Source organism: Lacerta agilis, chromosome 14, assembly GCF_009819535.1.
Source record: "Lacerta agilis isolate rLacAgi1 chromosome 14, rLacAgi1.pri, whole genome shotgun sequence".
NCBI classification, from domain to species: Eukaryota; Metazoa; Chordata; class Lepidosauria; order Squamata; family Lacertidae; genus Lacerta; species Lacerta agilis.
Window position 1 is genome coordinate 18,548,042 of NC_046325.1, and position 23,579 is coordinate 18,571,620.

General features: G+C 44.1%; 1 protein-coding gene across 9 annotated transcripts in view; it reads right to left on the minus strand.

The window, feature by feature from the left end:
• Positions 1–208: 208 nt before the first annotated feature.
• LOC117058020 (potassium voltage-gated channel subfamily C member 1-like) overlaps positions 209–23,579 on the minus strand; it is a 45,554-nt gene continuing 22,183 nt past the window's right edge. Inside the window, exons 3-7 of one of the 9 annotated variants that reach the window (XR_004427826.1) lie at positions 20,161–20,355; positions 10,486–10,606; positions 6,542–6,584; positions 4,690–4,979; positions 209–1,036 (exon numbers count right to left, since the gene is read on the minus strand). Coding sequence is in view for 3 of the 9 variants with exons in the window: in XM_033168886.1 (XP_033024777.1) it covers positions 10,509–10,606; positions 20,161–20,355 (293 nt within the window). In the remaining 6 variants the exon portion in view is untranslated. Of the gene's footprint in view, positions 1,037–3,364; positions 3,772–4,689; positions 4,980–6,541; positions 6,585–10,485; positions 10,607–20,160; positions 20,356–23,579 lie in introns of those variants that run through there. The other 8 variants (XR_004427829.1, XR_004427828.1, XR_004427827.1 and 5 more) reach the window with 8 other exon arrangements.

Consider the following 23,579-nt stretch of genomic DNA (forward strand, 5'->3'; position numbering starts at 1 on the left):
GGGAGCACTTGACCTTATTGCTTGTGATTGATGGAAGATCCATGCACAAAAGAGAACAATTCCAAGGAAAGATAATAGAAGGCCAAAGGCAGATGGGTGGGGTGGCCTTCTCCTGGGAGACTGTGGAGTGTCCATGTGGTCAAAGAACCAGAATTGCTCAGTAAGTAAGGAGGGAGGGAGGGAGGGAGGGAGGGAGGGAGGGAGGAGAGAGAGAGAGAGAGAGAGAGAGAGAGAGAGAGAGAGAGAGAGAGACTGGATGGATATCTAAAGTGTGGATTGTTTTGACACTTGGAAAGATGTTTTATGGAGATGGGTAGACAGATTACAGTGTTAGAGAGAGAGAGAGAGAGAGAAGTCCAAGGAAGTTTGTCACTAAGCTCTATGGCTCATTGCAGTCCTGAGTAAGATGATGAAAAGGGGGAGAGCACTAAAGGGAGAGAAATAAAGCGCAAAGCCAGGGCCAGAGAAAAATCGTGCACTCTAGTGAGGTTGAAGAGGGGGAGAAATGCAGGCAACCCAGAGAGGAGGGCCAGAGCCCCTTTCCTGCAGTGTCCATCTCTCAGTGACCTCCTCCTCTTCAGAGTATTTGGATTTTCTGAGCAAGCCAGCCCCCCGCATTCGCCCTCCCATCGGTAAATTATTTAAGCCCCACTCTTGATCCATAGCCACGGGAACAGAAGGCTTCAGGCCTCGGGATTCTCATGGACACTCCAGAAAGTGCAAACTTTAGTGCAACACGACCTGTGAGATGCCTCCTGTGTTTTACTTGTTCCAATGCATTTGGCCGCCTTTGTTTTCTTTTTCCTTTTTTGGCATTACCTTATTTTTTTTCTTTTTCTTCTCTATATATTTTTTTTAAAAAATAAACATACAAGCTAACCCCAAGCATCCCTGGTGCGTCTCTATAGGATGGAAGGGATGGGCGAGCGGGGACGTCGGACGGAACCAGGCGAGCCGAAAGGAGTGGGCGCCGGAGACAGGCGCAGTCCAGCAATGCTGTTCAGGCTGTGGGACTTCTCATAGCCTGTTGGAAGCGCTGTGGGGAAAGGAGAGAAGTGAAAGGGGTGAACGAGGGAAGAGGAACATAGGTCAACTTAAGGCCCTGACTCTCTCACAGTAGGGACTCTGGCACTAGCTACCATAGCAGCATGCTAGAGGAGGGAGCTGCCCTCTGCTACACTTCATATGCCTAATATACTAGATTCTTGGTCCTCTTAGCTCAGCACTGGCCACATCTGGAGATTTGTTGATGGCTTCATACATTTTATGAAGCTGTGGCTGCGCACTGCGGTCTGGTGCTTCTCCTTAGACCTTTCCTTCATGCCCTGGGATTTGGCAAAGATTTTGCTTTAACCAAAAGTTCCCTGTTACGTCTGAAGCAAGCAACTCTGTCGTGATGCTGATTAACAAACCAGGATAATTTTGGCCGATCAGATCCCAGCTTGTTAAATGACATTAAGCCAAATTTCTGAAGGTTTATGAAGCCGCTGGCTGATGTTCAAACACAGCCAGTGTCTTACTCTAATTGCCAGCAGTTCTCCAAGGTTTCAGGCCAAGGTCTTTCTTAGACTTGCCACCTAGAAATGCAAGGAATTGAATCTGGGATGTTCTGCACACAGTGCTTGTGCTCTACCACTGAACTATAACCCTTTCCCAGTGCTGCTGCTCTAGATTGCTAGAGGGCAGGGTTGTAGCTATCAGCTCAGCAAGCTTCAGATGCCACATGCGGACAAGAAGTCCCACCAAGCTCTGTAAAGCTGCCAACCCTGGTTTGGGTTTCTTGGGCTGTCAGTCAGCCTGTGCCTGCCTGCTGCTCATACCACCATTCCTGACCATCTCCCAAATCAATGTTACCTTCTACAACCAGTCTCAGGCTCGATCCTCCATGTTGAACCTGGAAACATCATTCCACAATCATAGTTTTAAGCCAAAGCATTCCTTAACTGGAAGCTCTGTGGCCTCAGTCTTGAAGAGCATGAGCTGTTAGCTGAAACTGAACTTGCTGAGGGCCAAACTAGACGTGACCTTAAATGGATGCCTCTTTGCATTTAACATTCAGCCTTAAAAAAAAATAAAACCAAACTCTTAACATCAGCTGGAGGGAGCTGATCATGTTTAGAAACACAGCAGGTGTGGAGGGAGGGGGAATCCTGTCTCTGAAACCGGTACTGCACTGTGAAGAAATCTCCCATTTGCCCCAGTTTCTTCTTCCTGCAAAGAGCAGATTCAAAGGAACACTTTTTGTCAAGAGCACAGCAAAGGAGGAAAAGGTTAAACTTTCCCTCCCTGCTTGGTAATGATATCGATAATTATTAGCCCCTGCCCCCAGTAGCTGCTGTTTTGCATTTTTGAAACCCAAAAAGACACATTAAGTATCACAGCTATTTTGGCCCTTAAGAAGCTGCCTTGGCAAGCCATTCTTTCTTCTCATCCTATAATACAGGGGTGAAGATGATAATGATAATAATGATAATCATCATCATCATCATCAGGACTACAGCTCAGCTGGGAAAGCTCAGTCAGTAGACCATGAGACTCTTAATCTCAGAGTCATAGATTTGAGCCTGACATTGAGCAAAATATTCCTGCACTGCAGTGGGTTAGACAAGATAACCCTTCCAACTCTGTGATTCTATGATACTATTCAATTAAATAAGTCTTAGTAGATTAAATCTGAATGAATTTGTGTTCGACCCAAATCATAATTTTGAAGAAAAAGCCATACTTGTCATTAGCTGGTTAACCTACCTGATTAATCAATTAAATGTTGTAGCCGTAATAATTAGGGCTGCTGTCAAGGGTTGCCACTGTTGAACCTCAGAGCCTCCTAGCCTGAATGCTCCTCCTCTCTGCTGTTGATGCAGCCTGTTCATCTACCATATATGGGTGAGGAGAACTGCTACATGCCTCTGCAGTAACCTCTGCATGTTTTGCCCTTTCCCTCTGGAAAGTGCTGTGAATTGGGCACAGAGGGAGAGGCAAGGAAATGGGCAGTGGGAACAGTGGCAAGCAGAAAAAAGTGGGCCCGTTTGGTTGATGGGAGCACTGAGGATGTCTTACCCAAGGGACTGCTCCCCCCCCCCCAAAAAAAACCCTCCTGAAATTAGCATTGCTAATAATAATACTGACTTGGCTTACATGATTGCCATTTAAAGATTGTGGTGGGGTTTTTTTTTGTAAACATAATTAGAAGTAGCAAATAGTCTTTCATATAAGCTGATCTTGTGCTGTGGGGAACTGACTATATGCCTTTCATTCTCTGGAGAATCCTAGCCTGGCTTCCTGCTGCTCCATCCTATAACCTTTCCTACATCTCTCCTGTGTTTTCCTAGGATGCAGAAATGCTCACTGCCCCCCCCCCATTACATGCTCACAGATAGGTTCCCCACAAAGCTAGGCATGCAACACAAGCAAAAACATGCACACCGTGCTCGCATTCCTCTTACAACAGTCCAGGGGGACGAGATGCATGGGAATTGAGCCTGTTTTGAACTGTAACATAGTTGCTTAGCATATTATGTGTGAAAAGGGGACACGTTAGTGCCCCCGTGGCATCCTACATGGCACCTAAGGGCAGAAGGTGATCACTACATGTGGTGTGTTCAGTCACAGCAGCTTCCAAGGGAAGGGACTGCAGTTTACAGTGCAGACAACACACAGTTGGAGCCTCTCTAAGAAAAGCTTATATACACAAAAACAAATAAAGAAATAAATAGATACTTACATGTCAGTGATCTGCCATCGGAGTACATAATAAAGGGCACCTCGGAGCTGAATAACATGTAATCACATATGTATGCATGGGTTTGGAGGTCACAACAGACTGCATTATGTTGGTAGCATGAACTATGTATAAAATGTATGTGTTGGAACAATATGGTACTGGGTACGATGCAGACTGTGAACTAGAGCAGATATGTGTATGGATATTAATAGTATGCATTTAATCAGAATGGAGCAGTATGCAAAAATGACATCAACAGGGGTTGCATATTCTGCCCGTGGCCAAGCATGTATCACAGTGCAGCTGTCCCCAATCTGGTACCTTCCAGATGCTGCTGGCCTACAACTCCCACTAACCTCAGCCAGCATGGCCAGTGGTCAAGCATGATGGGAACTGTAGTCCAACAGCATCTAGAATGCAGTGGGCTGTGGAAGCCTGCCGTAGGGTGTGTGGACCTGCTTATCAGAATGCACGTAGTATGTGTTGCTAGTGTGTTAACACGTGAACCACAAATGCAAGCATGTGCTGTGCTGGACCAATATATAGCACGGTTATAAACGGTGTGTATGCATATTTATGAATACGGTGAAACTTCATGTACCACGTTTACAGCACACTATCTGTGACCCTGTGTGTCTGTGGCATGTCAATATATGTACTGTGCATTTCTGTAGCACACTGTGTGTTGGAGTAGAATGTCTTAGAAACTATGCTGCATAACATGCACATGGAAAACATGCCACCACATACGTCTGTGGCATACTACATGCCATGTAATGTGTTATGTTATGCATGCAGATAAGCAGTGTCTATACAGCATGCTCTGTTTACCAGACTAGCATGTTGCTGGATGTTTAAAGTATGCAATACAGAGATGCCAGCCTTCCCTTCAGGGTATCACACTAAACCTACTGCAAAGCAAGGCCCAGTTTCTCTGCCCATGGAAGCCTTACAGTGAGGCTTACCTGCATGTGGAAGAGCTGCTCCACCATGGAGACAGCTGCATCTCAACACCACTACACAAAGGATCCCTGCATGAACAAGTGTTCCCAACTCAACTCTGATCGGGGTGAAGAAAAAGGACCTTATTGCACAGAGTGTGATGCCCTGAGGATTCCCATCTGCCAGGCAGCCCACCCCAGGAGCAGTAGCGACAACACGCTGAGTTTGGATTGAAAGCATTGAGCAGGGCTGACCTGCCTCCGGGGGGGCGCTGGAGTTCACATGCCCAGCCAGTCTCAGGCGGTAATCAGAGCTGGAGACAGAGAAAGACACGGAGACCTGATCACACCGCGCTGAAAATGCTAAGCAGGACAGGTTGTGCAAGCAGCAAAGAGCAACGTTCACTTCCTTTGTGTGCATGAGAAAGGTGGTTAATTTTGCAAGGAACTTTACTTATGCACACAAGGGGAATGAGGAGGGGGAGAAAAACGGCACGTGCAAAAGTGCACATTCCTCATGCTGCCAGGTGCACTTTTCAATGGCACAGGCAGCACTTGCATGAGAGTCAAATTTGCACATTCTGAGGATTGCTTCACAGATGTTTCCTACATAGAAGTCACTTCTGTGAAACAAAACTTCAGAGACACAGAGCTTATCTCTTCTATTTGCACATGCAAGTCTTCATAACCATATGCAACCCACCAGCAAGTTGCACATTTAGCCCATTTTTCAAGAGCAGAAAAAGCTTCACCTGCAAACAGGTACAAATGCAGATGTGCAAACACTTTGATTGTGCTTGTCACATTTCCTTTCATTTGCTTATCCAGGTTTTGCATGTGCAGATGGAGAGCAGAGCTTCCCTGACATGCAGCACTTTTTGAACATGTTCACCAGGTGCCCAGTTTCACACTTACCTCTTCTGCACTTACACACACACACACACACACACACACACAATTTGATTTTACAACCACAACAAAGGTGCACCTTTATCTCCTTCACACTTTTAAATAGGATTTTGCACATAGGTCTCAATTCCATATGCATGGCAATCTGCACCAAGAAACAGGATAGTGGAGATTGTCTACAGATGGGGAGAAGAGTGCACCCACAGGATTTGCAACAGTGGCTTTCTGGCACCAGCCGTGTTGGACAGCAGTTTAGGAAGGGCCAAGGTGCTGGGGATGGGGGAGTGTATAGCTAATCCTAGGAAACCTCAAGGGCAGGCAGAATCAGTCATTCACCTTGTTATCTGGGGTAAGTTAAGAACTGTATCCAAGCAACCATGCATACAACCTCCACCTAAATTGATGCCTTTATTTCTTTAACACCACAAATGGATAACAAAAGGAGATTAGACAGGCAAATAACTAGGGTTGCCAAATTTCAAACGGTGAAAATCCGGACAGGAAAGTTGTTGTGATTTATTTATTTATTTATTTTTGAATAATTTTCTTTTGGCAAATTCACAAGAGAAAGGATGTTTTTGAGCTATTTTGAAGGAAAACCACCCAAAAAACAACATTGCACCAACACAGGTTGCCATACGTCCAGATTTTCCCGGACATAGAGGTTTTTTTAGCGGATTATGCCCGGACACTGCTTCCAATTGCAGTATTCCGGATATCTCCGGGAAATTCTGGGCGTATGGCGACCCTAGAATAACTTTTGTGGTCTTTTTCACAAGTCTGGTGTAAGAAGGCATTCTTTCTGATGCTCTCCTCCACTTTCCCACCCCACCCCCATGCATTGGACGCTGGGGTGAGGCTGCAAGAGGTGTCAGCCTCATCCAAACGGCTCCCTGTGGAAAACGGGAAATATTCCCCCTGGGTGCAAAAAACAAGCAGGCTAAGGTGTGTGGAGCGAGTTACGTACCTGGCTCACGCGGTCGGGGCGTTACGAGAATACAGGGTGGACCCTACAAGACGTATGAAATGGGGCATTAATTGGAATCAAATATTGGTGCAGCCCATCTTTGGGGAGAACACGAGGGGAGCCCAGCACCTTAATAGGTCCTTGTGCAGTTCAAATATATTTATCCTTTGTGCTAACCTATCCCTATTTCCTTTTATGCTTCTAGCCTTACACCAAATCAAGCCCACACTCCCAAGTGCACTTCATCCCCCCCATCCCTCTTTCTCACCATCCCTGCTGACTCCTCCAGCAACACCCATTTCTCAGTTTCATCTTCTGAGCATGTTTCTTTACTCTCTCTGTGTGTGCTGTGGAGTACAGCTCCTGCACTCATCCGCACCCTGTTGTGTCTCTATGGGCATCCTCAAATCCAGAGCTATGGGGGCCCCCCAATCGTGTTCCCTTCTGTGGACAGGCGCAATATTTGCCCTGAAAATGAAAACAGATAATATGAAGTAAGCCACAAGCACATGGGATACCGGGGTGGGTGGGTTGTAAAGACATCTGAGTGCCTATAGTTATGAAAGGTGGGGAAAGGGGTAGAAATATAGAGCTCCCCCCTCAAAGCAAACAGAATTTAGAGCTGTTTCATGATGGGCCTGGTTTAGGGACCTAATCCCTACCTGAAACTTAAGCTGCAGTCCTGTACACACTTATACAGAATGCTCCCATTGAATGGTACATAACTGCATATACTCGCATTCATATTTTCTTGCCTTGCCTCTCCCCTTCATTCCCCTCCCCTTTGTCCCTCTCATTGTCAAAATTGAGATTGTAAGCTCCTTGGGGTAGAGGCTCTTTGTTTTTGTTTTTGTTTTACTTTGTTAAGCTTGAGTTGTGATTTTAAAAATAATAGACCTGGCTTGCCTGTAGTACATGTGAAAAGGATCTAGGGGTCTAGATGACTCTTGGGAGTCCCTTCAAACTCTACGATACTATGATTCTAGACAGGGCCTGCCAACCTATCAGCATTTCATTGTAATGTACAGCTCATTAATAGTCTAGGATGACTGGTCAATGGCTGGCTGATCAACAGAAGCTACTAGTCAGGAGAAGGCCAATAGATAGGAGAGGAATCTCTCTGGTCCTTTGAACAAGGTCACTTCTACACTACCTGTTTAATGAGCATTTATTCTGATTTGTTTGTTGAGAGATTAGACTCTATCAGCACATTCCCCCTGATTTGTTTGTGGGGAGAATAGATAGTGCTGTGTCAAACAAGTGTTATCCCTAAGTTTCCAGCGTAATTTTCTGTCACTTTCCGTTTTGGGGGGTGGGTGGGGCAGCTGGTTTGTTGTGCAAGATTTCCCAATCAACTATAAGAGAGCCAGTGTGGTGTAGTGGTTAAGAGTGGTAGACTCGTAATCTGGGGAACTGGGTTCGTGTCTCCCCTCCTCCACATGCAGCTGCTGGGTGACCTTGGGCTAGTCACACTTCTTTGAAGTCTCTCAGCCCCACTCACTTCACAGAGTGTTTGTTGTGGGGGAGGAAGGGAAAGGAGAATGTGAGCCGCTTTGAGACTCCTTCGGGTAGTGATAAAGCGGGATATCAAATCCAAACTCCTCCTCTTCTTCTATAATTGCACAGCCTGAATTTTCCAGTATGTGACTGAATCCTATGCCAAAATGGTGACATTCTGGAAGCGCCCTATCAGAACTTGGAGAAAGTAATGCTTTTTCTGGTGAACAGTGAGAGTGGAAGAAGTGTGCATGCACACGAAAGCTCATACCAGGAACAAACTCAGTTGGTCTCTAAGGTGCTACTAGAAAGAATTTTCGATTTTGTTTTGACTATGGCAGACCAACACGGCTACCCACCTGTAAGTGAGAGTGGTGTGTGTGTGTAAAAAGAGTGAGCGACTGCAATGTAGCAGTCCAGAAGGCTCAGAGCAAAGAGTTTCTATGTGGGGTTTGTTGAAATGAGTGATGGAGCCTAGGGGGTTGCCCAAGATGCTGTCTGCCTGTAGCAGTGCCTGCTCGCTTCCACTTATATTCTGCTGGTATATTTGTCAAATAAATATTACCAAGGCACTCTTACTGAATCTCTACCAGTGCTCTCCCATCCAAAGGAAATTAAGCCCACTGGTGCTGCCTCCAGAATTTCTCACAGCTCAGTGAAGGGTGTGTTTTTATGCAACCGTATGCTAAATGTATTTCACACATATGCAGGGCCTCTGGGGAACTGTGTGCAGTGTCTGTTCAGGGACAGGTTTCAGTTCATTCCAATCGCCATGTCATTTTGGATTTTGAGAAAGGCAGGACTAAACAGCTTTGCACAAATCACACAGGCAGAGCCCACCCTCCCTCCATGGAAATTTGAAGTAATACGGGTTTATAAATTGATTCATGAGCTGAAGAAAGTGGTTCAAGAGAAGTGGGGCTGGATCCAGGTTTTAGGGGCTGCCTGAGCAGGCTCTTCTTAATGCCCTCTAGTGGCTACCCTCACTTGAGTCCTGCATTGCAGGGGGGTGGACTAGTTGACCCTCAAGGTCCCTTCCAACTCTACAGTTCTATAATTCTGTGATTTGTGCATGCATGTGAACAGGTGTGACTGATGACAGTGGCTCGTTATGTCACCAACAGGTAAGCCCAAAAGCAGGCAAAGGCAAACTCCAGCCCTCCAGATGTGTGGGACTACAATTCCCATCATCCCTAGCTAACAGGACCAGTGGTCAGGGATTATGGGAATTGTAGTCCCAAACATCTGGAGGGCCAGAGTTTGCCTATGCCTGCCCAAGAGTGTAACACCCCTGCAAGCAAGTGCCAGAGAGAGGCTGGTGGGTGGCCCACCTCCTCTCCATGGTGTTCACCAGCATGTGCACTTATAAGGCAACAAGAGCTGAAGGGGCGCCCCCCTCGTATGCCCTTACTCACGCCGTCAGATATGCCAATCAGCAAGTGATCATGGTATACGAGGCTTGTGCCACTGCCAGGAGCCAAAGTGAAGGTGGGTGCTGGGGGCAGAACCAGCCAGTTGCCTCGTGCCTGCCATGTGAGAAGTTTCTCTCCTAATATTGAAGCTTGGAAATTGTTCAGTGAAATTGGCTATTGATTCAGGATCAGGACAGACAAAAGAGGATCAGCAGCTTAGAAATAGTTGACTAGAATTCTGTTGCCTTTTTGATGGTGTTGAATGACCACCTGGAACTCCTTCAGAAGGAAGAGTTGAATAGCAACAGTAGCAGAAGAAAAAGAAAGAGAAGGAAAACCATCTCTGGGAACATCTAATAGGGCTCCCCTTAAACCCTACAGGTAGCACTGGTGGAATTGCCTCAGAGACTCAGCGTTATATGTAGTCTGAAGTAAAAACGGAGAGCAGCATCCTGTGCCAAGATAACTTCAATGCAGCAACACGAATTGGGGGGCGGGGGGGGGGAGTGAAACCTGCAACCTATATCAATGTGCAAATTTTATTTTATTTTATTTATTTATTTATGCGTGCATGCATGCATGCTTTTAGGGGCCTTGTTTTGACATTACTATCTCCACCACACCAAGGAGAACCAATATAGCCCAGTCCTCTTCCCCCAGGGAAATCCTGAGAATCCAGCTAGATGCTACATAGGTCAGTAGTGATCCAGCAGGTTCTAGTATGACTTCATTCTCCTGCATTCTTCAACAAGCCCCAAAATGGCTGCTTCCGTTTTGTGGCATTTTTTTTTCATATTTGCTTTCCTCTCCATGCAACTATGGGTGGAACATTTTGGTTCCTCACTTCAACTGGTTTGTTCTTCACCTGAGCCCTACCAGAAATGCAGCTGGTAACTCTAGGTGCTGGAGGAGGGGAGCTGCAAAGTGGTCAATGGTGGCGAGTTTTGCAGGGAGGGAAGGCAAGCGACAAGGAGGACTAAATTGCAAGAGTGAGTAATGGGGTGGGGAGTGGGGTGATGTGGGGAGCCTACTCACCAATTCCCTGCATTCCAGGCATCCTACTCATGCTTCCAGGGGGCCGCGTTGGCATTGTAGTCATGCAGGTACCAGGAGGTGGCAGAGGAGTCTGATGCTGGCTGCGGCAGGCGGCGGGCGCCTATGGGGCCCGGGTTTGGTGGGCAGTGGGGTAGAGGGGGAAGGATAGGGGGTAGGAGCAATGGATGGAAATGAAAAGGGGGTAGGAGAAACAGACAGAGGATGTGTGAGGAGGAGGCACTGAAGATGGGCATGTGATGAAGTAGAGGAAGGCACAGCTGTGAAACATCCCCTCCCACCCCTCACCCCTCTCTTGCCCATCTCCCAACCTGAGCTCAGGGCTCCTGGTGCCCAGACTCACCTGTCCTGATACATTGGGTTTCCCTCCCCAGGGTTCTCAGGGGTCCTGCTTTTTTAGCCTTTAGCTTCTAACACACTACCACTAAGAGGTAAATCTGCATGATGTCATGGTTAGGACGCTTGCCAGAGATGAGAGAGACCTGGGTTCAAATCCCTACTTAACCATGGAATTCACTAGGCGGCACTATCTCTGTGCCTAACCTAACTCACTGTGTTGTTTATGAGGATAAAAGTGGTGGGGGATGGTTCTCTGTGCAGCCTTCAGAGAGGAAGGAGAGGGCCATTAGTATATCATGTTTAATAACAGAGCAGGCTTCTGCTTCATGTGGAGAAAAACAAAGTCCAATCATTCTAAGCTGTTTTTAAACTACAGCTATAATTTTCATTGCTGTATTATTACTTAATTATGACTGGATAGTGCTGTTGTTTAATAAATGTGGCATTATTATTATTAAGTAACAAGGCTGCTTGCATATTTTATTATTACTTGGCTTGTAATTAATTTCTTGTTAAAACAGGCAGGTGATCTCCTGCTAAGCTTATCCTGATTTGGGACAGTAGACTCCAGTGGTGCTTATCTCTGTCACATTATTTTCACTGCTGTTTGCTAGCTTGCTTGATTCCCAATCTATCTGAACGAGCTGCAAAATTGGTTAGCAGTGTCCTTAGTAAGGTAGTATTGTTGGGACCTGGCATGGGGGAAGCCTCAAATCCCAGTTCAAGAATGAGTTCACCTTGGGCCAGTGACCATTAGTCAGCACAGCCCTACTTTGTGTTGATGATGGTGATGATGAAAATGAGGGTGGCTTGTCTGCTGCCTTGACCACCTTAGAGGAAAGGTGGAATATAATGAAAGCCAGTAACATACAGCATCTTGTAGATGTTTTTGTTTGGAGGCAATCTAGAAATAATGGTTAAATAAGAAGAGAAAAGCTGTGCTTTTAACAGGAGACCCTAGCAACTGAACCTGGGGCTATGTGTGCAAACTGTGAGCTCTACCGCTTAGCTGTAGCCCCTTCCCTAAAATGGCCACAGCATTGGTCATGAATCAAACAGGCCTCCCTTGTTTCATCAAGACTTCTGCCACTGACCATGGGGTGTAGTGTAGGAAGGGGGGGGCAGTGGGGGCAGACCGCCCTGAGTGCCCTCACTGAGGGGGGTAACATTCGGCGTGCCGCCTATGACTCTCAGGCCTACCCCGAGCCATCGGGGTAAGGGGCGGGAAGAGCTGCGCTGCTTTGCCGGTGGCATTCCCCCCTTTCCCCTTTGTTTTCACAGCTTGGGGGAGGCTTGGGAGTTGCAGGCGGGCAGCGTGCCGAATGTCCGCCATGGGCGGCTCGGTCCGGACACCCGAGTGGCTATCCTGCGCCTGGGAGGGCACCCTCCGCGCCACACACCCCTCGGGAGCGCGCCCGCCCTGGGCATATGCTCTGCCACTGCACTGACCCAGAAAATAATGGTGTGCGGCAATGAGGAAACAGTAGCACATGAGCTTAAAACAAAATAAAACCCTATGATTCTGTGACTCACTCCCATCAGTCCCATCCTGTCTTGCCTAAGAATTTTTCTGTGGTGCAGATGGTATTCAGCAGTCTCCTCATGCTGGTCAGGCAACCAATGTCCTAAATTTTCCACCAGCTGGGAACACAGCTCTCTCTCTCCCCCTACCCTCCCATGAAGGAACATCCATTATATTCTGAGTTACAGGGAATATGATAGGCGACTGGTGCAAGGCACAGGATGGACTACACCACCCCATTGGAAACATGATTACTATGCTGAACAGAAGACCCATTCCCTCGTTTACTTAGCATAATGTTTAACCCAGCAGTCCTTGGCTTGATCTCTCTCCCTCTCCATATCAAGTTTTAATTTTATTTTATTGTGTGCGCGCACGTGCTCAGCCTTGGTGCTATGCAATAAGAAAATTTCCATTTGCAGACATCTGGATTAACAATGATGCACAAAGCAGTGGCCTATTTCCCATGTTAATTTGCATACATTTGGATTAGGATGTAAAGAGTACTTAATCTCTAAGAGGTACGAGGGCACAAATCACCCCCTACTATCTGCCCTAAAAATTCTGCTCCCCAATATTAAATCTGGCAAAACACTATGCAGCTATTCAGTGGAATTGATGCTCTGCACATGCTCAGACACTCTTATTTATTTTACTGTAATGTATTCCGGGAATGAGCCCTGGTACTGAAATCAGATTCTGTAGCTGTGTGCCTTAACTCAAACCTCACCTCCAACATTTTGTTACAGTTTGCGCGCATTGAGATTTATTAATGTCTACATGCAAATTAGCAGTGGTCTTGCCCTGAGTATTATATTTGATTTAAAAGCATACGTCAGTGAATGTTCACATACTTAGGGCTTAATAAGTGTATGCAAATGAATAGTACATTGAGTATTTTTAAAAACGTGTTTGTAGATTAAAATCCCAGATGAACAGCTGGTCTAATCTCTTAACTGCAAACATACGAAAGATGCTGTAAGCACTCTAGAAGTTATCTGATTTATTGTGGCAAAGGTCTTCCTAGGCAATGGCCTTTTTTGGAGTCCTTAAAAGCTTTACAGAGGTTCTTCAATGAGAAGAGGTACAACATCTTCCCAAAAAGACAACTTGCCTGCTGTTGCAGATCTTCCTTGCAAAGCATGGCTCCTAGGGGCTTGTTGGTAAGGGTACTCTCTATTTGCATGGGGGCAACAGATTGGCTTAACAGCCCCAGCTGATGTCCAGTTTGAACTGATTGGGTGCCAAGCATTTCACAGATGAAAACAGGAACATGCTTGTCACACTCCTCATTCAAAAGAGCCCTCCATTGCATGCTAATGAAGACTCTACTCTGTCCATTGCATGCTTTATTTCTTTAGTCTGCAATAGCCTGACCTTCACAAGGTGGTTGTTATTTTGATTAAAGATATATTTGAGACCACAAAACTGTCTACTAATGGATCACAACCCAAAGTATACCTCAGCACCTGCAGTGAGTGATATGGTAGGTTGTGCACTGCACACAAGGCAAAAATAGGGACACTGATTAACCCAAAATAGGGGCTGTCCGTCATAAACAGAAGCAGTTGGAGCATACGGAGTTCTTGGATATCCCCCAGAACCATCTGCGACACAGAGAGGTTCTGTGGCCAATGCACAGGAACTTCTAGGGGGAAACAGGTGACATGGAAAGGGCTACTTCAGGGCAAGACATTGGAAAACTACCAGCCTGCTGATGAAAAAGGCTATCGCCACAGTAAACTAGTTGTGGTGCAATTCTAACTCCACTTTCTTGGAAGTAAGCCCAAGTCCTCAACAGGACTTAATTCTGGGTGGATGTGGTTAGGATTGTGCCGTTAGGCTCTAAAGTGCCATAGCACTCTTCATACTTCAGCTAGTAAGCAAGAACATAAGAGCAATGGTTTCCCTTCCTTTTTTAATTTACACACACTGGGATTAATTAGCAATTGCCTATGAACAATAGGCTTTCTCCCCTTTGGCCCTTTGCTTCTCTCTTATCCAGCAATCCAAAACACATTTAACTCCAAAAAGGAGCCTCATATAAGTGAACAGGTGATCTCTCTCCACAGTGCCTGGTTAATGGATTGCGGCCTTAAGTCTGCTTTTCATGCATCGTGTTTATCCTGAGGCTGTGATGTGATAAATTACCAAGTGGTATTTCAATAACACCATCGCTTTATTCATGCTTGTCCAGACATCTTTTTAATCTGGTGGTAAGATTGCTGTGGCTCTTTGCCAAGGACATTTCCGCCCACACATGCGCTCCTAGGTGATATCCCAGAATGCACTCTGGCATCGCTGGGACCACTGAGACTGGCTTAAGTGTGCCAAGTGTGGGGAAGGGACACCTTTGTCTGCTTTTCCATGTTTGCTTGGAGGACCAAGAAAGGAAAATGGGGTCAAATACAGTGAACAGAGGTAGATATTTTCTTTAGTGCACACACAAGGCTAGGTAGGCCTTTACCCAATTAAAGCAAAAATTGTCCACTATGACACCCTGAACTCCACCTATGATAATCAGGTGCAAATATTTGTTGATCAAAAGCACTTTGCTATTGAGCATCATATTTTAATTTTTTAGAAATTAGCTTTAATGTAAATATAGAGAGAGACTGCCGAAAGCAAGCACCATCTTAGCATTTGCATTCCCTCCTTTATGAGAAAGGGGAAATGCCTTTTCCAAGGTGATACCTTCTGTGACAAGTATGCCTCTGTTGGTTTTCCTACATGTAAATATTTGATTGATGGATTAATGAACTAAAACTCCTATGAATAATAACAAAGATTTATTTAAATCAGATGGCAGATATTTAAAAAAAAAATCACCAGGGACAGTTTCCCGTGCAAGAATACAAGCAGCTAATTCTGCTAAAACTCCCTCTGTTACACATTTTGGTAGAACGAAAGGAATGTTTTCTTTTTCACTCACTATTACTGTAGCCAATCGGGATCAAAATACGATTGTGCACTTCACTGTCAGCTCCACCAATTAATACTAGTCCCCCCCCATTAATCAACCAAACATTTAGTTGATTAACTGAGTAAAGCCTGAGGCTCTAATTAAGACCTAAAAAAAATCAAAAGAACAAATTTTCGGGGTACATTTGTTTGTTCAGCTGTTTGAAGCCTAACGCTGACTATGAGAGGACAAGAGACTAAATAGAGGTTGGGAACTACAATTTGCTACCTTGTTAAATACAAAATACATTTAGCTGAACAGCGCACTTGGGTTCTTGCATTGTAATTTGTGAGTACAGTAAACATAACCTTTACTGATGGGTTGTGTTTGAAGTGCCAAAGTATTTTGTTATAAATTCCAGAGGGGTAGCTATATTATCTCTTGCAGCAAAAACAACTTAAGAGTCTTGTAGTCCCATAATAAATTCCAATAAATTTATTATGACATAAGCTTTCATGGACTCAAGCTCAGTGACATTTGTTAGTCCTTAAGATGTCACAAGACTCCTTGAAAGTATTTTTGAGTAGACTACTCCTGAACTTCAGGAATAACTTTCTCACAGTCTCGACCCTATTCCTCAGTAATCTTACATTAGTAGCTAGAATTGAGTATCAGCAGGGGTGAGGTGGTTGTAGAAGGACCCCTCTGGCCCATTGACAGAAATTTTATGAACAGAAAACAGCAGGTGAAGCTTTTTTTTTGGCAAACAGCTATGTATGATCAATTGCTAATGGTTGCAGAACAAACAGCAATTAAAGGGGCAGCTATGCAGGTTTGGCTGAAAAACTGACAACACTAACCAGCATCCATTGAACTAAGTGAGACTTGCTTCTAGGTAGACATACATTGAATTGCAAGGATATCAGGGATGGATTCAAAATATGCCCTGCTACCCATTTCAGATAAATGGAGGGAACTGTAGGCAGATCAGTCACATTAGCAATGAATTTCTTCCTAAGCACTACAATGTTTAATCAATAAGCAATTACATTAATCATTTAATAAAATCTCTGCTTGGTTTAAAAAGGTGCTTTGATTAATCAGATAGCAGACTCCACCCTCCCCAAAAGGTATTAGTTTTAATGCAGGCATCCTTAACAACTGCATATCGCAAACACACTTGAAAGAGGCATTTCCACTTTTCTTGCACATATACACATGGTATGCATGTGAAAATCTCTTCTAAAATACCTGCTGTGATGCAAACGTATCTGATGTATATATAAAAAACCCTTCAGAGGTACTGCTTTACCTATATTCAAATTTGTGCAAATCTTAAATTTATTAATTGACTAAAACTCATATAGTTAATCATCAAAGTTTCCTTTAATCTTGGTGACAGTCCTGCTATTTTCACCAATAAGCCTTGGGGGACCAGGTGAAACTCAGAGCTCATCCAGACTTCCTTTTGTGTCACGTTTCTAGGCACAGGTCTGTGCTTTAAATCTCCATGTCTGAGTGCTTTTTTTTTTGGTCCCAGCACTTTCCCTGCGAAAACCCACTCTTTACCACTGAAAACAATCCTGTGGAAAACATGAATTGCTGTCTGTTCTGATTCAGCATTAAGGAGCAGGTTTTCCTCAGGATAGTGGTAGGGCAAAAAAAAAAAAAAAAAAAAAAAGCTCATAGACAGGGAAAGTGCAGATCCATGCCCAAGAAAGCACAGGGCAAAAGGTAAGTGTGGATCAGCCATTCGGCTTGTTTTGCTAGTCAGGAAAGCTGGGAGACTCTGCCCTTGCTGGAAACTGACCGTTGCATCAATTTATATGATGCAACTTGTATGATGTATGATGTGACTTGTAAGACAAGAAGAACTCTGTTGTGCACCTGTGGTCCCTTTGCTTCCTTTTCGACTGCCCAAGACTGAAACTGCAAATTGATTAATTGGTTAAGTGATTAAGAACCTTTTTAGTTGACTAAAAAGACACCCCCAGTTAGTAAGAAAATAATACCGGTAATTTGAAATGGTGCACAGCCAACACCATCTGAGAAAAGCCATTCGCCAGTGCCTGCTGTAACATATGCTGTACATGCACCACCAAAACACAAAGGAAGTACACTTCCTTTCTTCAAAGCTATTGTTTTAGTCATCATATGCCAAACTGACTGATTAAAACTCAGTTGGTTGATAGACTACAATTTCTTCAAGTGATAACTTTAATTCTGCTTGATGAAGAATTCTGTGCAATTCAAAGGTCTGCATGCTGTTATGCCAAATGAAATCTTCCCAATAAAATATCATACCTATACCAAAACCTATTTTATGTCTCAAGAGCTGTGGACCAGAAAGATAATTGTCAAGATTTGGACCTAATGACAAGTGGCAAGTCGACAAGTCGCTCCTCCCTTGAGCTCTCTGTAGTTGCTCCTTGCCCGCTCCTTGCCGATTCTCCCTGCTGTGTAACACCTCAAACATCTGTCGTGTTCTCTCCCTCGGTGGAAGTAAATACCTCGTCAGCTTTCATTTGCTGCATCCTCCTGTTCCCCTGCTGTGACAGGCACAACCTTGTCCCTGTTCGAGAGGCTGCCTGCTGCTAAGATCAGCTTCTGACAGATGCTAGACCAGCAGTTATAAAACACTCAACACACGTTGCTGCTGATTCCTCTCCAGAGGGGCAATGTTCTCCTATACCTTTCTACAGTGAGATGGGCAAAACTAAGATTGGCTCTCACCTAATTTAGGATGCAGGACTACAAATGGAAGAGGTCTCATAAGAACTATTGGTAGGTTTTGCAGCAGAACTAAAATCAAATTGATTAGTGACAGCAGTCCAGTGTTTAAACTGTAAATTCTAAATTGTAATGATGCCTTCCAATGTTAATAGCTAACTGCCCTGCCCTAACTAGCCTTTCTGTCTATGCAGACTGAAATGTGGTTTTTAAGTGTGTGTTTTTTTAATGGGAATCCTAATATGTGTAAATGACTATGAGAACCTATTAAACAGATTAATTTGTAACAAATACATTGGTGGGACCACTTTTCAGAAATCTGAAATTGACCTCCTTTCAGCCTCCTTTTTGTAAAAAATACAAGTTCCTAAGCCTCTTTCATTGGCTTCCTTATCCAATTATAGCCAACTTTCACAATATTCAAAATTATAAATGACCCTATTTAAAGTACATAATTTGTGTTTATTCAGCAGAGAGACTGAAATTCTAGGTTGGGATCTATAGGGACATAAACATTTTCCATCAAGGTCTACATGCATAGCTTCGTGTTCTGAAGCTGGTCCCCCAACAAACCTCTCTTTAGCTTCACCTGAGTCCTGAAATAGTTTGGGGATTTGTCATGAGAACACTCAAAAGAAATTGAGGAGGGGTAGTGGAAGCACTAACTGCATTGGTGGCAATTTCTCATAAAACTACTATTGCCCAGAATTGTCAAACCACATTTTGAACTTTGAGAGTTTGCACAGGCAGCTTTAAAACAAGGTAAAGGTAAAGGGACCCCTGACCATTAGGTCCAGTCGTGGACGACTCTGGCGTTGTGGCGCTCATCTCGCTTTATTGGCTGAGGGAGCTGGCGTACAGCTTCCGGGTCATGTGGCCAGCATGACTAAGCCGCTTCTGGTGAACCAGAGCAGCACACGGAAACACCGTTTACCTTCTCGCCGGAGCAGTACCTATTTATCTACTTGCACTTTGACGTGCTTTCGAACTGCTAGGTTGGCAGGAGCAGGGACCGAGCAACGGGAGCTCACCCTGTCGCGGGGATTCGAACCGCCGACCTTCTGATCGACAAGCCCTAGGCTCTGTAGTTTTAACTCACAGTGCCACCCGCGTCCCCTTTTTAAAACAATAAATGGCCCCAAAATGAATGAATAGAAAACGCACCCAGCTTACTTATTTTTGACTCATTATTCACTTAAGTTTACATCCTACCTAAGGCTCACAGCAAACATAATATTTCTTGACTGCGCTCCTGAGAGGTAGCTTATTATTACTATTCCCATTTTATAGATGGGGAGTGGTGCTTATGGGATCCATGTTTAAGTAAGGATTTAAAACCAGGTCAGTTGGGTTAAAGTCTGTTTTTTTTCTATTCAAAGGACAACAACAGCAGGGCAAGGATGGGTAGGAGGGAGAATAGTTTACTACTGTAGGATTTTCATCACAACTAGTCACTGAAAATAAGGTAGTCTACTCTTTGCTGCTGTTGTTGTCCTTCAAAATGGCAGCTTCAGGAATGTGAAGAGCACATACAGTCACTGTGGGACAAAAATGATACAAGTAAGGGAGAGGACATGGAAGGAGAGGGGGAACTGACACAAAGCAAGGGCTGACCAAAAAAGCATACAGTATATTTGTTGAGGTGGATGAGATAATGGAGCTGGGTGTGTGTGTGCAGGGAACATAACACAGGGCTGAGCTGGTAATCTCGGAGGTCATGAAAATCACGGGAAGCAACTGGGAATGCTGGAAGGGGAGGGCCTACTTCTCCCTCCCCAATTTGAACCCAAATTGTTCAAGATCAATTGTGCTGGTGGGTTGCCAATTGAAAAGAAGCACTAGAGGGCGCTGCTCTTGGAACAATGGATGCTGTTGCTATGGTAGCAAAGATGGGCAAGTTGAGGCCTTCCAGCTGCTAGGGCATCACCTGCCTCATTTTAATTTGTCATGGCCTTTTTACCCTCATGACAGGGTTATATTTAAACAAAGTACACATTAGCAGTTGCTTTTTTTTTACCTCAGAAATGTGTCAATTTGAGGTTTTGCTATGACAAGGGTTATGGAGGCGGTGGTGATGTGGGGGAAGGGAGATGTCGTACTTGGACTACTTGTTTAGATGTTCTTGCAGAAAGAGGCAGGGGAAAAATTATGCACATGTGTGTACCTTTTCGGATGTTCCCATCAGGTGACTGACCAAAGTCACCTGTGGAGAGGAGAAAGCAGGCTCGGTCACGGTTGTAGCGTTCCCGACCACCAGGTGTGACAGGTGACTTCTCCTCAGGTGACAGAGCCTGGTCTATGGTGGGGCAGTCCTCATTAGCCAATGCTGCATTTGCTGCATCACCATTCTGCTTGGAATCTGTGAACGGATAAGGGAAAGGAGTGAGATTGAAAAAAAGAGAAGTGACGCAGAAGTAAGAAGAAGCCTCAAACTCCTGGCTTTTCAATAGTACCTTTGCACCTTCCCCAGAATTCCCAGCTCAAAAAGCAGACAAAGAACCAAACAACCACCTAGCTACCATTCCCATCCTGAGACACAACAAATATTTTTTGGGAGTGTGGGTGGGTGGAGCAAATTCTTATGCAAACACAAATTTGCTTGTCTATAACCAAATCAATATCCTTCTAGCAGGAATACTTTACACCATTTAATGAATGCTGCTGTAAGTTTTTAAAGTACATACTCTGCAAATCAGATGTACGTTACTGAACTGAGCAAGTTGATGCTTTGCATAATTGCCTTAAAATATATAAATGATGATCAGTGTCCAAATTGTAGATTAGAATTTCAAAAAATCTTGCTAGATTTAAACTGTTTTGAAAACTTCGGATCAGCTAAACCTTTTTGAGAATCATAGAATCATAGAGCAGGAAGAGACCACAAGGGCCATCCAGTCCAACCCCCTGCCAAGCAGGAAACACCATCAAACACCATCAAAGAAAATGAACTTTGGACTTTCCTCCACTTGCTATTAATAGTAGTAGTAGTAAAATTTATTACGGCCATTGGCCCATATCAATTGCTATTAATATATTTGGTCCACATTCAAGTTCAGTTGATGTAAATTGATTACCTGTTTCGCTGCCCTTTTGTACTCACATTAAGATTTGCTCAAGCAAATGGGTAAAAGGAAGAAACTTTTGTCTTTGTTAACATGTGATTATGAGGATTCTCATCATATGTGGAGTGTTGCTTGTTTTAGGAATAGTGATTCCCTCCTTAAGGGAAACTTGGGAGTTGTAGTTATGTGGAAGCACTAGGAACCTCTAACAAAACATTTCTCAGGTTCTGTGAAGAAAAACATAGACTAAATAAATGTGTAGTGCAGAAGTGTTCTGAAAGAAAGCAGCTACAAAATGGCATTATTTATTTTTAGCACAGTTCATTAATCAAATTGAAAATAACATAGTAAGTAGCTCATACGCTTGTTGTGGCTACCAAGTAAAAATGTACAGATAAATAACATTTGGATTTGGGTGGTTTTTTTTTAGGTTTTCATTCCTAGAGCTACAGTAGTCTGAAATAATATTCATTTTGTGATGGCCTTTTGATATGTGAATATCTTTTAAATGAGCTGCTATCCCTTAATAAAAGCATCTTTGTTGTCCTCGTTTAAGATAATGCTCCACATCAAGCCTCTCAGTTTTGATCAAACAACTTTGAGTGGGGGAGTTCTCCCCCTCTGATAACAACACCTATCATTTGATGAGTAGAATTGGTGATGTTATTGTAGGTTAACATAGATAATTATATCTTATCTTGTGAGGCAATTATTCTAGAAAGGGGGACAGGGTCGCCCCTGCAGAGAACAGTTTTTCTGAGAGAGAAAGGCTTCATGAAATTGTGGAACAATATTGCAGAGACAGGAGGGAGCTTTACTGCATACAAAATAAAGGACTGAAACACTCCCTTGCTGGCATGGTGCAGCCTTTAATTTCAAAAAAATAACATTAAAAACAAAATTTCAGAAAGGTCATGGAAAACTATTGAAGGTGATGTGTCTTTCATGCTAGTGATGTCACAGGCAAACTTATCCATCAGGTTCCTATTACACTGCACAATCAATTTTCACAAACTATAGGCGGAAAAATCACATGTGCCCAGTATCACAATAATGGTGTTTGAGTGCTGGCAAAGTCATGTGCTGAAACAATGTTTTGTTGTTGTTGTTGTTTTTTAAGAAAGATTTCTGGAAGAATCCTGTGCAACTAATAATCAACACCTTCATGTGTATTGAACACGGTTTATCCACCCCAAACCCAGTCATCTGATAAGCCCCTAAATTTAATCCCATTGCTTCTTAGCCTCTTTTCTAGCAAACAGGATGAACAACTGCTCCTGCTCTTTCTGACATTTTTTTAATACTTGGCAATTGTTGCATATACTCTTCTCCCCCCGATCTTTCCCCCTAGGTTAGTGAATTTCATATTGCTGTCCTCAGGGACCTTTTTCCGCACTGATTTGTTGGCTGAGTAAACGCTGCACATCTCCGTGGAATCCCCGCATGTCGCAAAAGATTTCTAGGAACAGTTTGAAAACCACAGCTCTAGGCTAAACATACTCAGTTCCTTTAGCCGTTCCTGGCATGATTTGTCTTCCCGACCCTTTCGCGTCTTTGTAGCTCTCCTCAGAATCTGTTGGCAACATCCTTCTTTATTAAACTGTTGTGTCCAGAGCTAAACTAAGTACTCTGAATGTAGTCTAGCTAGGCCCAAATGAAATAAGTAGCATTACATTTTCTTTTGTAAGCCACTTTGGGTATGACTGTCATAGACAGTGGGGTATAAATGCTGAAATAATATAATAAAAACAAAAAGTGGCCAATGCAATGAACAAAATTAGCAGCCTCTCCACATGGCTCAGCCAATTCCTGAACCTTCCCATCTTTTTTTTTGTTTTTAAGATTTATGAACTCACTTTTCCAAACTGAAGCATACTTCTCTTCTTTGCTTTAAAATTTTCACAGAAAACCTATCCTAAGAATTGCCAGATTCCTTTTTTTTTTTTTGGCTCTCCTCCTGTGCCTTTGAAAGCAGCCTGACAAACAGAACTGGGGCTGGTTGGACAATTTGGCACCTGAAGCGCATACCCTATATCAAGACACACTGCCTTTCTTAAGGTTCACCACTGTCTCATAGTAGGGCTATTGTTTATATGCAGAAAATACCTAAGACGCTTTACCTAACCCAGAGATAAAAATCGGGGCCAGCCATATCATTTGGCAGAATAAAGGAATCACCCCAGCAGATGCTGTGGAACCAGCCCCCCAGCCGTTCTTCCTGAACCCCTTGGTTGTTCTCCTCTACTCTAAAATACTTATGTGTGTGCCACATTACCTGTCATGCACCCACTAGGCTGTCCTCAGGTGCGGTGGAGGACACTCTCCCATCATCAGTGTTGAAGCAAGTTTCAGCTGCCGGCCCAGTCAGCTTCTGAATATGGAATTTGGGTAGGACACCATCTTGCCTTTTGCCTCAGGTAGGAAAATGTATTTGACCAGCCCTGGGAATATGGACTGGTGGAACAGCAGGAGGGAAGACCCTTACCAGCGTGGTGTATGGAAGTGAGGGCATAAACCTAGT